Raw genomic sequence first — 17,095 nt, forward strand, 5'->3', positions numbered from 1 at the left:
TCAAGATCAAACTGCCTACCTGGTCTGGAGAGCTGGCTGCTGGAAACTGGAACGGCATTTTTCCTAACAGAATCCCCTTTGGTGATTGTTTTACCTTGCAGCTCACACACTTGTGCCTCTAGACTTGAGGTAGGTTTTCCATCCCACTTCCTCATGTCCTCTCCGTGGTCACACAGAAGCAGAACCACAGGGTGCCCCGTGGTGTGTAGCCTCTGTATTCTCTCTGAGCAGAGAAACGCTTGCCCCTAATGGCTGAGACACTGGCCCATACAGGTGGGGAAGAGGACATATTTTCTTTGATTTGCTGGACCTCCCGGGCCAGTTTCTCCACAGCTGAGACAAGGGAGGAAGAGAGACTTTCCTCATATTGCTGGAGTCTGACAGCCACCTCATCCACTGTTGGTGCCTCTTCACCTCTCCAGTTTACTATTGCCAGCGAGTACGCATATGAGGGTGGTGCGCTCCGCACAAACTTCCTCCACATAGACGGTGTGCACTGGACTTCATCTGGGTCTGTGGGTACCTGGTCATCATCTGTGTCATAGTAGACCAGATCCCGCACAACTAATTCCCTCAAGTACTGAATACCCCTTTCTATATTGGTCCACTTGCCAGGGTAGCATACAAAATCCTCACTGAAGGGGTACCTCTCCCTCATGCGTGACAGAAGCCTCCTCCAGAGGCTGAGGACTTGTTCCCTTTTCCCAATGGCCTTGCCAATGCCCCCATCCCTGGCCAGGAATCCCAGCTGCTTGGCTTCCTTGCCCTCTAATTCCAAGCTGCTGGCCCTGTTATCCCAGCACTGCAGCAGCCAGGTGGCAATGTGCTCGCCTGGGTGGCGGCTGAAATCTTTCCGCATGTCTCGCAGCTCGCTCAGGAACAGGGACCGGGTGATGATCTCTGTCTGTCTCCTGCGATGACCCTGGCTCATTGTCATCCCTCCTGGAGCATTCTGCTCTCTTTGCGTCTTTCTTTAGTTTTACAGGGGCAACTGCTACCAGCACAGGTGAGTCATTGGGCTCAGCCGCAATGCCTGCTGCAGGAGCTGGGGCTGGAGCAGTTGCCGTGCCCACCGGGGAAACCAGGGTCGCCCCTGCGGCTGTGGCAGCCGTGGTGCCGATCGGGGGTGCTGTGACTGCCTGCTGGGCTGGAGGGGCTGCAGGGCCGGCTAGGGGGGCAGCGCCAGTCACAGTGCCTGCAGCTCCGTTTCCCCCTCCTTCTTCCCCTTTAGAGCACTGAACAGCGTTGAACCTGGCAGCTCGGTAGGCATGGGCCAGACCCCAGCACATTGAGGTGATTTGTGTGTCTCTCAAGTTCCCAGGGTGGCAGCACACTTTTTGCAGATATTTTACTAGACTGTCCGGATTCCGCACTTGCTCAAGGGTGAGTTTTAAAAGTACCAGTGGTGTCCACTGCCCTAGATACTTGCCCATGATGTCCCACACATCCAGCCATTCAGAGCTATCCAGCCCCGGGGCAGGTCTCTGCATGATGTTCTTAACTATTTGTTTAACCCTAAACAAAACCTGAAACCCATTCAGGAGGCAGAACAATAGGAGAGTGCTGGCCTGAGCATCCCACGGGTACTCAAAATTCTCAAAAGCCATTAGGACTAGCCTAAAGGAGAGGGGGGGCGAAAGAGTGGGGGAAAGTATCCCCTCCGTTTTTCCCCACAGAGTGGGTTCGATTATTAACAAACTCTAAGAGATAGGATCCGAGGTATGGAAATGACCACAGTGCCACATACAAATACAAGCCTAATTTCATGCACAGTGACGTTATGACATAAGTCCATATCATACAGTACAGCAGAATCATCATCCTGATCTTTTTCCCAGTGATGATGAACAGCACAACAATGAACACATAGTGCAAGTAAGGGTTCAAATACCACAGCCATTTGATCAAAGTCAGCAACATTTTTACCGGCGACTATTTAACTAACACAGTAAATGCGTATTATAAATTTTAACAAAATCTAAGAAAGCTGTTTTATCACACTCCGCTGAGCCCTGCCGTTATCCCTGCCCCACGTTTGGGTGCCAAATTTAATGTTATGGTTTGGCTGCGGCCAGCAACAAAAGCTCTGGGGTGCAGAGGAGAACGGAAAGAAACAGGCAGAAACTGGTGGGTCAGGATAAGGGCAGTTTAACAGAACAGCAAACAAAGGGAACAGGAACAACAACGATACAAATGAGGAGAGAACACAAACACAAACCGCAGAACCCATAGAGCCAGAGCCGTTGCGTACTCCCAAGCCGCGAGAGAGTTCCCGCCACCCAGCATGACAGCACATGGTATGGAATACCCTGCTCTGTTTGGCCAGGTTGGGTCAGCCCGCCCGGCTGTGTCCCTTCCTGGATTCTGGTGAAAATTAACCCTGTCCTGGCCAAACCCAGGACAAACAGCAAAAGGAACCTTCGGACATGGTCTTTCTTTTCAAAATGCTCCAAATCCCCCTAGTATTACCCATTCTATTAGAGCGCCACCCATCACCCTCAGAAAGCACAGACAGGCAAGTTCATTTGACTTACTTAGTGCTCTGGAATGATCGGGGTTTCTGATACCTTTCATTTTTAGCCTCTGCAAAAGCATAGCCGAAGTCAGCTGACGAACGAGATACACAGACATGGAGTAATTCTACAAAAAGAGCAATTAAAGATTAAATATTGATTTCATACCCTACTTTGACCATGACAACATATTATTTACACTAGTTGTAGCATACAGTAAAAACAAAAACATGCCGATTTTTTGCTTAGTAGTTGTGAAAAGCCTTGACAGACAACTTCGTTACTGTGAAGGAGTCCAACACTCTGCCAGAATACTCCCGCCAATCAAGTCCAACTATCCTACCCCAGCTGTAATTTCACCAAGAAGAGGAACTCTACAACCAGGAGACAATCCGGGCTCTTTTCTTGGAAAGATGATTTAGCCTGGTGACACACACCTTCTCATACATGCAGTCTCTATGAACTTCTCCTAAATCCTTCCCTTTTTTTCCAGCGTCCATCTGTTAGTGGGGAGCTCAGAGACAATCATGTGACAAAAGAAAAAGGCAAATGCTCTTTTGGGTGTAAACACACCCTTCAAATGGCACACAACTGCACCAATTTCTTTGTGCCTTTTCTTCAGCTTGCTCTGCATTTTTTATCCAAGCCTCATTACACCATACTCTGAGGCTGGCCACGTGCCCTAGCATTTACTACTCTTCCCTAATTCATACTGCTTGCCAGCTTTTGTTCACTGTTCACTCTCTCTTCAAGGTCACTAATGAAGAGAAAATGATGCAAGTCCCACTGCTGCAGAATAATAATGGTTTCATCTGTATAACAAGCACAGCCTGCCATCTCTTATCACCACTCCCTGCCAGCCACCTTCTCACGGCTCCTACACCAACTGGGTACTGCACAAGAATTTTGAATAAGAACACCTGTCACCCTGCTCCTCCTTTACCACCTATAGGAAAACCAGCTTTTACCTAGATGAGCACATGAAGTTATCCAAATGCATGGAAAACCACTAAGAAACCACCCAAACTTCCAGAATACTCTTCATCTGTAGTAAACCACACACTGCTCAGATATCCCACATTACAAACGCACACACTGCACAAGTACGGTCCAACCAAGCACGTCTGAGATCCATCAAGCCCAGCTGACACCAGTGGCCTGACACCTCCTCAGTAAACCCTTGCCAGCAACCTGCCATCTGAGAGCTTTTAAAATCAACTCAGAGAGGCTATTTTCATGTAAAAAAAAAAAAGTGCAATCTCAAAAGAATAGAGATGGAAATATCCATCAACCAGTTCTTCCTATGAAAAAAAAAATTGCTTTTGTAAAACTGCTCAGTATTACTTGGTTAGAAAATACAAAAACCTCAAAAACAAGTGTCTGTCTCCACTTCCACAGCCTTGGCACATCTGGTCAGTTTAAAAAAGCCTTCTCCAATGGACAGTTACAACAGATACTGCAAAGTGTTATTTTGTCATATCTGACCTGTTCTGCACTATTTACACCACAAAGATTTTTGTTATTTTGACACACATTTCAGACAACTCCTAACAGTAGGCTTTCCAGTTTGAATTCTGTAATGAAGTCTTTGAAGTCTGTATGTGAGTTTTATGAACATGACTGTAAGCTACCATACTTTGAGCAAACTTTGTTTCCTGGCACTGATAACAAGTTCAGCCACTTAATACTAAACACTTGCTGGCATATGGTTTGTAGCAACATCAGACAGTGGGGGAAAACAAATGCTAGGTGAGCTTCTTCAGACAGCTTTTCACATCCTGCAGAACGTACAGTTTACCTTTCCAATTTCAGAAGCCCAGGAAATGGAAATCTGGTTTGGTACTGCTGACGACAACCTAACTAGAGATGTTATATTCAAGGGACGCCCAGGTCGCTTCTGCTCAATTCCATTTTTTGGCGGTGGAGCATATCCCTACGGGAAGAAAGGACAAGGAAAGTGTTAACAAGTCTTCCTGCTGTACTCTGAAACCTGCTGAAACAGACTGAGTTTTGAACAGATCTATGGGAAGCAGGTAAACCTAGCAGCTCTCTAGGCTGGAGACTAAAGTTAACACTTGCTCTGAGCAATACCAGTCTTTGCCAGTCTAACACCATAAGTCAACCACAATTTTGAAGTATTTTTGGTTCAAAAGAGGTTTTACAGAAGTGCTGAAGAGGTGGAAGAGAACACAATTTTGGTCAATGTTGATGCTTTGTCCTTTCCCCCCCACCCCATGGACAGAGAGCAGAACATCAAAGTCACAGCGAGTCATGAGGAGTTAATTCAGTGTTTCACATCCAGAAAGCACTTCACTGATTCTATTGAAGAAACAATATTAAGTCTTGGAACAAGAGCTCCATGTCTCCTTGGTGTCTGCTTTGCTTCCCATCAGCTACACCTGGCCCCATCAGCGACAGGTTGTCACCTGTAGTCTGCCAAGGCCCCTGAAAGAAGGCCTGTACATGGAATATCAGCTGTATTTAAGAACTAGTAGGCTTCGCTTTTGTCTGCAGAAACAAACTAGATATTGTTTCCTCAGCTTTGATGAAGAATTTCATAACCTGCACAGTTTCTCTCTGTAGTTTTATTTCCTATACGATGTGTGCAAATTGAATCAGGAGCCATCCAGTTCAGTTCTGCTTCTAGGCAAGCGCCGGCATCTCATGAGCAGAAACTACTCATGCAATGTGAAGGAGCACACGGCCTGAGTACAGCTTATTCACCTCACCCTGTCACTATAAAAGCAAGCCAGATCCGTAACGGGAACTCTGACAGTCGCTGTTTGGAGCTCATACAGACAGCCTGCAGTCCACTCATCTCAAAACTCCTCCCACACCAGAAGGATGTGGCCTTGCACAGAACCGACTGCCAGATTTCATTCACATCAAGACAGTTCTATACAAGAAACTCTCCCAGAAAGGATACGTTGGAAACACACACAAATGTACTGATTTTTTACCCAAACACACACATCCACAGCCTAGTGCTTAAAAAGAGTTACTTTGAAAGATGCTAAGTCTGAAAACAAAAACCAGAAGTAAACAGCCTCTTCCACTCTCTAGCCAAGTATACCATAGGATCATCACTGCCTTTAATCCAAGGGGGAGTCGACAGCAGTCCCACCATTTCCCAGGTTTCCAAAGCCCCTGTGTTAGTAGCCTGCACCTTCCACCTGACAACCAAGTCCTGGTTGTGCCTCACCACTGCCCTTGATTAATTAGAATCCGGACTCTCGCTTGCAGTGGCAGAATCCGGACTCTCGCTTGCAGTGGCAGAATCCGGACTCTCGCTTGCAGTGGCAGAATCCGGACTCTCGCTTGCAGTGGCAGAATCCGGACTCTCGCTTGCAGTGGCAGAATCCGGACTCTCGCTTGCAGTGGCAGAATCCGGACTCTCGCTTGCAGTGGCAGAATCCGGACTCTCGCTTGCAGTGGCAGAATCCGGACTCTCGCTTGCAGTGGCAGAATCCGGACTCTCGCTTGCAGTGGCAGAATCCGGACTCTCGCTTGCAGTGGCAGAATCCGGACTCTCGCTTGCAGTGGCAGAATCCGGACTCTCGCTTGCAGTGGCAGAATCCGGACTCTCGCTTGCAGTGGCAGAATCCGGACTCTCGCTTGCAGTGGCAGAATCCGGACTCTCGCTTGCAGTGGCAGAATCCGGACTCTCGCTTGCAGTGGCAGAATCCGGACTCTGAGCTCCTAGAGGCAGGTCTGCCAGGTCAGAGCAGCAGACAGCAACTGCTGGAGAACTCCAAAATGGTTCTAGCCCCAGGTGAGGGCTGACCCAGTAGCTATCAGGAACCTCACCATGGGTGCTTTAATCTCACAACATAGAGGCAACAGATGCGGGGGGACTGCTGACAATTTCACATTCAACAGAATGAACAGTTTACTATTTCTTTGATCAGACATAACAGCTGCAGCCATTTAGAGAGTGTATATCCCAATGGCTTTGCTGTAGTAGGCCTTTCTCCACTACGGTGACTTCACAATGAGCTTACGTGGATGAACGCACCATCACTGCAATATTTATGAGAGTATCTCCACACACACTGTACCAGCCACAATAATCCTGTTGGTCTCCAACCTAAAATGAAGCTGCCTTGCTTTCAAGAGAGCAAGGATGCAAGTTCTCTTACCTTTCCCAACTTTTTTTTTTCCCCCTCCTTTTTCAGAGACAGGCTCTGCAACTCATACCCTTCATTTCAGTCAAGGTTTTGATATGTTCATCCACAGAGCAATGACCTTGAGATCAGATTCCATCTTGTACTCCTAGAACACTTTGAAACCGTCCCTTCCTACCCTTCCAGAACTTAGGTAAAGAGCACTCTGCTCACTGATCGCAACCAACATGGTCTAGCACTGCTTAGCTAGGCTGCCAGTGCTAGTGGCTACCAAGCACCAACATTATTTGGGTAGAAGTCTCCCACTCTCCTTGCAAGAACCATATTAGTCAAAGCAGGTGGAATCTACTATAGCCAGAAACTCTAACAGAAAGCATGATTGCTCTTCTATCTAGCTATTTCCAACCTGCCCTGACACATTTGATTTTGTCCATTGAAAGAGACCTGCAGTGGTCTACAGAGCTCCCCAAGAAAAGCAAATTACCTCTCTGAACTTTTGCGTTTTGTCTTGCCTATAAGAAATCAATGGGAGAAGCAGCTGCTGTAGTGCATTATGTATAAAATCCTTCTTACTTGCCAAGACACCATGCAAGGCTCTACATTTACTCCTTTTAAGTCAGAACCAACACTGCAAGAGGACGACACAGTTGTAGGAATACAAGAAAACACCGTGTTAACATGAGTTGGCACAACCTGAAGCAGTACTGGCACGCTGGCAGCATTTCTCTCAAGTTTCTACTAAGGATTGCAGCCAAGGAGATGACCAACAGTAATTCAGACATCTGCAGAGGCATGAACTGCTATACCAGGGAAAAACAGAACAGTACTCACGAATTGTACAAGCTAGCAATAGAGGCTGGCATCACCGATTAATTACTTAACACCAATGTGTGTTGGTGGAGTTGGACAATAGTAATCTTTGCCTCAAAGAAGTTACCTTATATTTCCTGCAACAGAAAGGGACTGCCACTGACCAAATCGACAAAACACACTTGCAGGAGCACTCACACAGACTATTTGCCATTCAGCTCATACTGATAGAGGACAGGAAAGAAAGTTGCCAAGACAATAGTCATTTATTCACTTTCTCGCCTAAAGTTTTTGCTGAACCAATTAAAGAATCATCTTATGATGTGCAGGAAGCACCCACAGGGAGGGTTTAGATCTAAAGCAAAGCAATAATCCAAGACTGCAAACAATTTTCGCTACGACTGATGTATGCTACACACAAAACAGATGGCATAACACAGCATAGCAGAATATAAACTGTATTAGCAAGATTGAGCGCCAGCAGACATTGACATCCAGAGAACAACATCAGACCAAATTCTTTTTGGTGGGTGGCTTAAAGAAAGGAAGACAATCTGCAGAAGAAAGGAGAAAATCCTGCAAGGCTGTCACAAAGAACATAACTGGCATTTGCAAAAAACACTGACCAGAAAACATATGAAAGAAATCCTCTTACACACTGAAGACACAGATAAAAGAACAGTGATGCAACGGTTAAAGGAGTAGGGGAAGAGAAGCTAGGGAGTCTCACTGAAGCTGAGTAAAGACAGAAAAAGCAGTCACGGTCACATATAGGAGGGAGGCTACAGGATGCCACATCTGACACCAAGAAGGTGACAAACATTCTGAAAAAAAGAGGTTTCACACCTCCTCTCTCTACACAGCATTTTTCCAAATCCACTGCTGAAAAAAAAACCCCTCTGCACTACTTTTTCCATCTTCTGTAGCTTCCAGAACTATTTCAGAATGGGTTGTGTAAGAGTTTCTCTGTTCTATTGTACAGAGATACCTGTTCCAGGGATTTTTTTTCAAGAATGAGAGCTTTTCCCTTTTTGTATATATTCCAGCCTTGAGGTGGCCCTGCCTACATACTAACTTTTGCCACATCAGACACCAGTAAAGTGTATGGCTGCCAGCACTGTTCTGCTCTAGTATCAGCAAATGCCAAGAACCCTAAAGTGTTCTTCATCCCAGCAATGAATTCTGCTCAGACCAGACAGATGCAGAGCAGCACACAAACTTGTACATGAGAAGGTGATACCATTGCCTCGTAACAAGAAGGAACTCAAGCCAATCACAAATATAGATAGCCCAAACAGCGAGGGCTGCTATCAATCAAGTCAAATAAACTCAGTTTGAAGACCTAGGAGGAGGATTCCCAATGCAGACATTGGTTTGGTTCTGACATGTTTTGTTGCGTTAACTGCAACAGATGAGGATGGCTATAGGTGGCTAAAACACAATTAATCCATGCAGTGGCTGTAACATGATTAACAGCAATAATGGCCATCTCCCACAGCAAACATACAAACCATATACCTAATGTTAATAACTAGGTAAATGAGTGATAACAAAAAGCTTGATTGTTTTAGCAAGCTAGCATTATAGAAAAGACACACACAGCCACAGAGAAGCCACAAATACGTACAAACAAGCTTACCGGCAACGGAAACAGCTTCCCATTTACTTTAATACACAAACTATTAGGGTAATTATCTTCTTGCAGGCAGCTCGTCTCTGCTAGGCATAACCTATATCCCCAAAAATAGAAAGTGTCATTTTCAAGTGGCACCACATTCACACATCCCCACAGACATCCAGACTTATGTTACATTAGCCAGTTAAGAAGTTACAAGAGAATACTGTGAAAAAGATACCTTAGCTGAACTTGGACGGTGTAATCTCTCCTGCCCCCAGGCAAGAAGTCCCTGTGACAAAGAGAAAGAAAAAGAGAAGCACCCATTTACACAGCAGATCCCATATTTAGTCATATGCAGAAAGAACTGGCACGCCTGCCCCAGCATCACTAAACTTTGCTCTTATTTTTTCTTTTATTGAGCTATGAACATGTCTTACAAGTGACACCTCTGTTCAGCTACTGCAGGTTAAACAGGACTTTAGGATCAGCATCCTCTATCAAGAGCTTCTAGTAACAATAAAGTATGATGTTGCCAGAGAGGAAAAAACCCTACGAATTCTCTTGGCTTACTCCATAGGTCTTGCAACAACATGAACCCCGGGACAAAAGATAAAAGCAGCCTTCCAATCCTGCAGCCAGGAAACACGCAGGGAAGAAAAGCTTACCACCTCTCTAAATCGTCACAACTATTTGGAACCAAATAATTGTTAACTCTTTGGTGGCGCACATAAACACTGTGCGCAGTAGTTCCTGAAGAAAACAGGACAGATAAACTCAGTATAGCTTCGGTGATGATTATCACACTGCATCTGCAAGCTTATGTGACACGTAAAATGAACCCAAAACCCACACTTTCTCCTGAAATTTTGCAAAAGTTTACCTTCATTATGCCATGCTCTTACTACTTACCTGGAAATACAGATTTCTCTGACCTGCTGAGGTGTTAAAGCAAAGATAAAAAACTTCTCTTGGAATCTCTGAATACTGCTCTGTACTAGAAAGAAAAAAAAAAAAAAAAAGACAGACACAAAAGAGGCTTAACCATGGGGATTGAAGTCATTGATTAAAACAGGATCTGCAATTAAGTTTTGCCTGGAACAAGGCAAAAGTCAATTAATATAATCAAATTGTGGCTGAACTGCATGTAACCATCAACAGGAAAGCAACAGAACAAATCATTCATTCATCTATATTCAGATGGCTTAATATCACATTACACTTCAGTACTAAAGCAGCTTGGCAAGCCGTGTTATAATCCCTTCTCCCAAGTGAGAAAGGCTCAAACACACACAACAAAACACTGGATACCTAGCAAGAAGAGTACCACAGAGAAGACGTTTACAACTATTTTAACGTACTACAAGAAGAGAACATGCACCTGAAGTTATTAATGGACAGCTGGAAAACTACACAATTCTGAAACAGCTAAAGGTAACTAAGCCTTTGGGGAGGAAAGGAGGAAGCACAACCCCTAATGCCACAGAAGCCAGCTAGACTTCACATCTGGGAATTACCCCTCAGTAGCATTTAACAAAAAAATAAATACAACTTTCATATCAGAATCCTCCTTGTCTGTCAGTGATGCGGAGCAGTAATATTTTAGTATTAAGTGTTCATAACAGGTACATGTTACTTTTCCACTTTCTTTTGACTTGAAGTTAGAAATCTCGACCTGAAATAAAGGTAGATTGGACTTGTCCAGCAGTTTAACCAGCAAGGAGGACAAATGCAAAAATAGCACAGCTCAACCAAGCAAAATTGGAAGAACTAGACTATCTTGTACACTGTAACATTCGGAGAAGATTATCTCTATGTCCAGAACACACACAAAAAAAGATACAAACATAAAACAGAATCCAGGTGGAGCACACACACCTCAAGTTCCTCAAACAATTTAAAAGAACTACATTGTGCATGTATGTGTGCACGCACACACACACCCCACAGACAGCATTTTCTATTTGAAAATTATAATTACGCATGTGTTCAAAAGATCATGGAAGTATTTTGTTACTGAATTGAGTGTGGGTTAAAACTAAGCTTCACACCTACACCTGCTCTTGCGTTTTCAGTGCAAACACCTACACTCATCCCTTTAAGAGAGTCACAGTGAAGCAGACTATACTCCTAGCTCCGACCTCTTTGGTTTCCAAACCCTTCATTCTCAAACACAAAAACCCCTGTTTGTTCCATGTCCCAGTCACCTGAGTCTGCTAACTGGGACTATAAGCTATCCATATCAATCTATAAACATTAAATAAAGCCTCATTAACATGGATTCATGAGCAAATTTAGAAAAGTGATTTTCAGCCAATGTTCATATCCTTCTAATATTGGAAAGGCCCATTATTTGCATATCAAGCTATTCCTCACATCGCAATTCCCCACTCCTCACACAGATCTGAGCTGTAGCTCCAGCTGCTGCCACCTTCAGCTACTGTGCTCTGGAAAGAGTTTGAAGGCAAGCAAGTACTCAGTTAATCTTGTCCCCCTTGCCCGTGTCCTAAGAGGACCCAAATGTCACAGGACTAGATAATCCTCACTCCTATGAAAACTGGGCAAAAAGCCTACAGTTTTCAAAGTAAAAAGGAATTTACATGCAGCTCTATCATGGTGACACCCCTAAGGAAGCATTCTCCTTTCAGGAAAAAAGGATCACATCCAAAGTTGAGGAAAACAGCTGTTAAGGAAGTTTCTAGCATATCACCACCACCTCTAGATATCATCGACCAGGAAGCAAAAGGTAACTGCATAGCAGAAATATGCTGCAGAGCACACACTGCATTACATGGGACAGGGTGGCGATGTGGCTGGCAACCAATCTGGTTAACTATGAGCCAACAGTTGTCCCATAATACAGAATAATTCAGGAAGCTAGTTAAGATACCCAGCTACTGCGCACAGTGAACATAAGCAGGAATCAGGCAAAACATCACAGCACTGACAGATTATCTCTGTAAAGGTAATGGCAGGACAAGCCATCAATGTTTGCTGCTTTAGGTACTGGAGGATGACCAACAATCAGTATATGCCTCACTGGGGTACAAGTCACAGCCTAGGAGGCTCCATTATCAGTTTGGAAAAAAATGTCTAAGAGGATACAAACAGCTTGCAAAAATGCTGAAGTGTTTCTAAACGATGCTACTAAATAGTCAGGGAACATTTTCTACCATGTAAGGTAGGACAGGTTGAATTTCAAGACAGAAAATAACATATTTCCAAATAACTAAATATGTTTAGGAGTGAGGGGTTTGAGGAACCTAAACTGAAATTTCAGGCTATTTGGAAGACAAAGGTCCACTCTACATTTTAAGCAAGAGTTTGGCAACAACCGCTAAGCCGAGAAACCTCCGCTAAGCCGAGTACAACACTCAGTATCTGTTGCACAAAGTATCTATTTCAGTGCCAAATGCCAGAACCTGCAGAACTGTTGCAGTGAGATAAGCCTAAACTAACAGACAAGTGAACTTGCTCTATCATTGCAACTTTTTAATTACTGACCCTGAAATCCTTTTCCTGTTGGCCCCGACAGATGCGTTCCTCACTTGCACCAGGCAGAGACTTCAGGTCCAAATCTTTCAGCCAAAAGCGGAGGTTCAGACTAGATATTAGCAAGCATTTATTTACCGAGAGGGTGCTCATACGCTGGAAAAAGGATTCTTGGAGACTTGGTCAATGCCCCAAGCCTATCAGCATTGAAGAGGCATTTGGACAATGCCCTTATTCTTTACTTAATTTGATTTAATTAATTTACTTTAAGTTTTGATCAGCCCTGAAGTGGTCAGCTAGTTAGATGATCATTGTAGGTACCTTCCAACTGAACTATTTACTCTCTTATTTAATATTTAAAAGACAAAGACCTTCAACCATATAATATCACAAAAAGACAACACTATTTTCTGAAGCATGGCTTGGCACTTTTGGGGACAAGATTAGAGATGAGAAGGGAGGGGAGTTTCCCCCTTTTCCCCAGCTGCAAAAAGCCATTTAAGTCTGGACTCAGCACTGTCAGAAGCAACACCTATTTCATGAACTAAGCAACCTGCAGAGCCCTTAAAGACTTACCTAGACTTGTAGGTTTTATGAGCACATCAAGCACATCGTAAAAAGGCAGGCTTTTCAGCTGAACATCGGGATGAACGGGTGGAATCGGTGGGGACAGCTGCTGCATCTCAAAGTGGGGCTTCGTATCTTGGAGCAGCACAGAACTGACAGGCGACGAAGGAGACTGAGGCATGACCGAAGTTGAAGGGAGTGGGTGAATGCCAGCAACAGCCAGGTCAGGCTCGACAGGAGAAGAACTACTGTCCAAATTGAAAACCGTGGGTTTTATAGCCGATAAGTCCGAAAGTCCCTCATTCGTCTTTGGGTACCGACACCTATAGAGTTCTCGGATTTTTATCTGAACTGCTGGGCTGCAACCGCTCTTCAGTAAGTGCAGTGCCCTCATCAGGAGGTCATGTTTCCGCCCGCTTTTATTACGCCCAGCAAACCCCAATAACACTTGTAGTTCAGAAACACGAAAACTTGATACCATATTCTAGAAAGAAAAGAGAAAGAAGCACAGGTGAACCAACAGTACCCCAAGAAGGCCTTTTTGAGGAGCACGGCAAAGCATCTGAACTTTCACCATCTAGTTTCACACTTGCCACCTTAAGTACCGCCCATATCCTTACCCAACACGAGTATAGTTAGTTTAAAATGAGGAAACAAAGCATCCAGGATGCAGGTTGCGTTTGGTCGTGTTAATGGTTTCAAAGACTTCTAATTGTTTCCACACTCAAACAATAACAACACCACCACCTTAATGCAATCTGTACAGTGCTATCTTAAATTCACAGGTCGAAGCATGAGCTCTAATACAAAATGTGTCTTACTTCATGAAACAAGCAAACAAAAAAACACAGATTAATCAGTATCATCACCTGTCTTCCAACACACTTTAAGAAATAAAATAAGGAAGCATTTAAGTTCTGTATAGTTTATTCTGAAACATCCTTTATTTTGGGCAGCATGTTAAATGCATGCATGAAGAGAGACAGGCACATCAGGTTTCACTCTTGAAAGGATGGCACAAGGTGGACACTTTTTAAAAAGCTATATTATACCATACTAACAAACCGTTTAATCAACTGATTCTTCCAGAACATCACTGAAAACTTCCTGTCCTTTTTGTATCAGCAGAAGCTGTGATCACGGGACACAAAGGTCTCTTAAAGGAAATAATACTATTTACTCGGTTATCCGAGTTAGTTGTGGAAGACTGAGGACTGAACTATGAAGTTCATAAAAAGAAAGTTTCTCATTTTAAACAGACAAGAAATAAAGTGCACTATGCAAGAGGAAGTGATCATCTCCCCCCATAACTATCAACGAGTAACTTGGCATAGACCCATCATCTCACATTTTTGTGATCAAGCTCTCTTTTCAGAGATATAAAATTGCCTGTAATTCTTCTAAGCACTTCTTTCCTATTTCTGTGGGAAATCTTCCACCGTAACAAGGAAGTTACATTTTAAAGATTAAAGAACATCTGACTTCAATCTGTACTGTTGTACCATACCAACTCCCGACTCAAGGACCGGCAAATGAAGGCCCTAACAGAAGGTATGAAGTATCATCCAGGATCATAAAAGATATTTTTAAGATCAGTTCAAAAGTGCATTGTTGACTTTTAAATTGTAGTCCAATATACAACATTTAGAGCTCTAGGCATTGATCTCGGAAGAGATACAACTCAGAATGCAATGTTTTGGGTTTACGTTCCCCAATTCTTACTATACAGTTACAGAGTTTACACCTATGTATTCTAAAAGATCTGATCTCAGCTGAAGTTTTAATACAACTATGCTACAACCACAGTCAGCCACCAAAAAACATCTGAACTCCCCCCGTGCCCCTAGCTGCTTGCTCCCCTAATGCTGAGAAAATTGTTTTTACAGTAAAATAGATCAGGGAATTAAGCCAGGTGAAAACTGAACCTGTCTATTACAAGACAGCAGGAGCAAACAGCCAGGACCTGCCTCTTCAAGGGCCACATTATTCGTGCATATCAAAATAACTATCTAAAATACTGTCATAGCACTCATCAGGCACACCCTTTCCTCATTGTTGAGGGGACAAGAGCATCCCATTTCAGATACTGAATTTCAACATTTCCAGACAGCCAGTTTGAGTACGGTGATGCTTCTGTCAAGTAGCTATCAGGAAGCTAACCCAGCAGTCTTCAAACTGGTATTCCCCCAATATCCCATCTATCAGTGCACCAGGGATGCAACTGCCAGTGAAAGCAGCGTCACATGAGGTGTTGAGTGGCTCGCCCTATCTGAAGAGGCCAATAGAAGATGTGACCTTAATTTCATCCCAGTGACTTCTCTCAACAGCAAAACAATACAAGAGAAGATGGAGACAGAACCCCATCCAGTGTGCAAGCTGCTGGAGGAGGTTAGTTTCTGCCTGTCCTTCCCTTGCTCTGTTTCCTTAGAGTGAAGAAAATAAAATGTTTCAGTATTCACAACAAATAACTTGAAGTACTATAACAGCTTTATAGCATGCCACATAAAAGAGTTAAAAGTTAATACTGATATTCAAGAATTTACTGAGAACTTCATATTGCCTGCTTCCACGGATACTTGCTTAAGCTTGACAGCAACATCAGCTCCTTTATTTCAGATGCAGGCACTAAGCACGAGTCTGGATTCCATAATCAGAATGCAAATGAATAAAATAATCCTTTACATTGAGATTAAGGAAACAGCATGTATTGCAAAACACTGCCTATTACCCCGCCTGCTGCCTTCTGTGCATTCCTGCTAGTTAATCAAGGTGAAATGTGCAGTCAATCATGCCTTGAAACAGCTAACATCTTATGTGGAAATTCCACAGATCAGCATTTTGTTACAAGATGGATTTAATTTTATTAGAAGACACAAGCTGGCTTCAATACCATAGTCAGCAAGATTTTAAATTGACACCTCCATTAAAAATGCTTGGGAGTAAAAAAGAACCACACAGTTTTGTCCATCAACACAAAAATCTTACATATGCTTTTGAAAGAAGCCTTGCAAAAGTGAGCTTTACTGGAAGTAATTAAACAATGGCTTTTGCAACATTCTCCCCCTAAAGCAGATTCTACTTGCCTTTAAGGCAACAACAGCCACATGCATGAAAACACAGCTAGTCTGATCTACACACTTCATCTTATTACTCCATTTACACACATATCTAAGTGGACACTCGTTATAATCAACCAGGTTTTATGAAGACATGACATATGCTTAGGAGCATTTGTAATCGTGGTGCTAGACAGATACTACTTCCAACAAACCCTACCAAGTTATTCTCTTTTGGGGTTCCAGCAATATTGCAGAAGGCTGCAGCCTAGCTATTAACATGCTTTTCACATCGCTGAATTAGGATTAGACATTCAAGTTGAGTAATGTAAATGCCATCAGTTTTCTCTTAAGGGAAGTTCTTTACTGCTGCGCAGCCCAATAAAAAGCTTTTTTAACACAGAAGACCAAAGCCATTTTATTTTTAATACTTCTCCATGAATACAAAGAGTAGTTTAACAGAACTTTCAGGAAGGAAATCAGAGTGGATAATTCAAGTACTTTCATATTCCAGAAACATTTTTTTCCCCTGAAATTCATCCTTGAAGGTCATAAGAAACAAAAAACCCTGTGAAACTTCTTATTGTTAAACTATAGCAATCATGATTCATCACAAGAAATATCATTCTACATCTACGGCTTAATGCTGTATCTGGAATGACATTCATTTCACAAGGATGATGATGGTAAGGTGTCCAGGAAATGCTGACATTAAGGGCAGGCATGTTTCAGAGCAATGTAAGGGATCAAACACGCGTCTCAAGAGGTACGTGATCCTCCACGCTCCCCCTGCCAAAGCTAACAGCAATTTTAACAGTCATTGTACTTAGATATATGAATGAAAGGTAACCAAGAATGCCTGTTGAATGCTTGACATGTATCTACAATAAGCACCAACGACTGTAGCTTCTAGGGCAA

General features: G+C 43.4%; 1 protein-coding gene across 15 annotated transcripts in view; it reads right to left on the bottom strand.

Annotated features, from left to right (window-relative positions):
- The window catches only part of LOC142365710 (E3 SUMO-protein ligase PIAS2-like), a 51,226-nt gene that overhangs the window by 29,172 nt on the left and 4,959 nt on the right, over positions 1 to 17,095 (bottom strand). For all 15 annotated transcript variants that reach the window (XR_012766577.1, XR_012766581.1, XR_012766579.1 and 12 more), the window contains exons 2-7: positions 13,131 to 13,605; positions 9,975 to 10,059; positions 9,304 to 9,354; positions 9,087 to 9,177; positions 4,312 to 4,446; positions 2,535 to 2,640 (exon numbers count right to left, since the gene is read on the bottom strand). Coding sequence is in view for 9 of the 15 variants with exons in the window: in XM_075446783.1 (XP_075302898.1) it covers positions 2,535 to 2,640; positions 4,312 to 4,446; positions 9,087 to 9,177; positions 9,304 to 9,354; positions 9,975 to 10,059; positions 13,131 to 13,605 (943 nt within the window). In the remaining 6 variants the exon portion in view is untranslated. The remainder of the gene's footprint in view (positions 1 to 2,534; positions 2,641 to 4,311; positions 4,447 to 9,086; positions 9,178 to 9,303; positions 9,355 to 9,974; positions 10,060 to 13,130; positions 13,606 to 17,095) is intronic.

Source organism: Opisthocomus hoazin, chromosome W (genome assembly GCF_030867145.1).
Source record: "Opisthocomus hoazin isolate bOpiHoa1 chromosome W, bOpiHoa1.hap1, whole genome shotgun sequence".
NCBI classification, from domain to species: Eukaryota; Metazoa; Chordata; class Aves; order Opisthocomiformes; family Opisthocomidae; genus Opisthocomus; species Opisthocomus hoazin.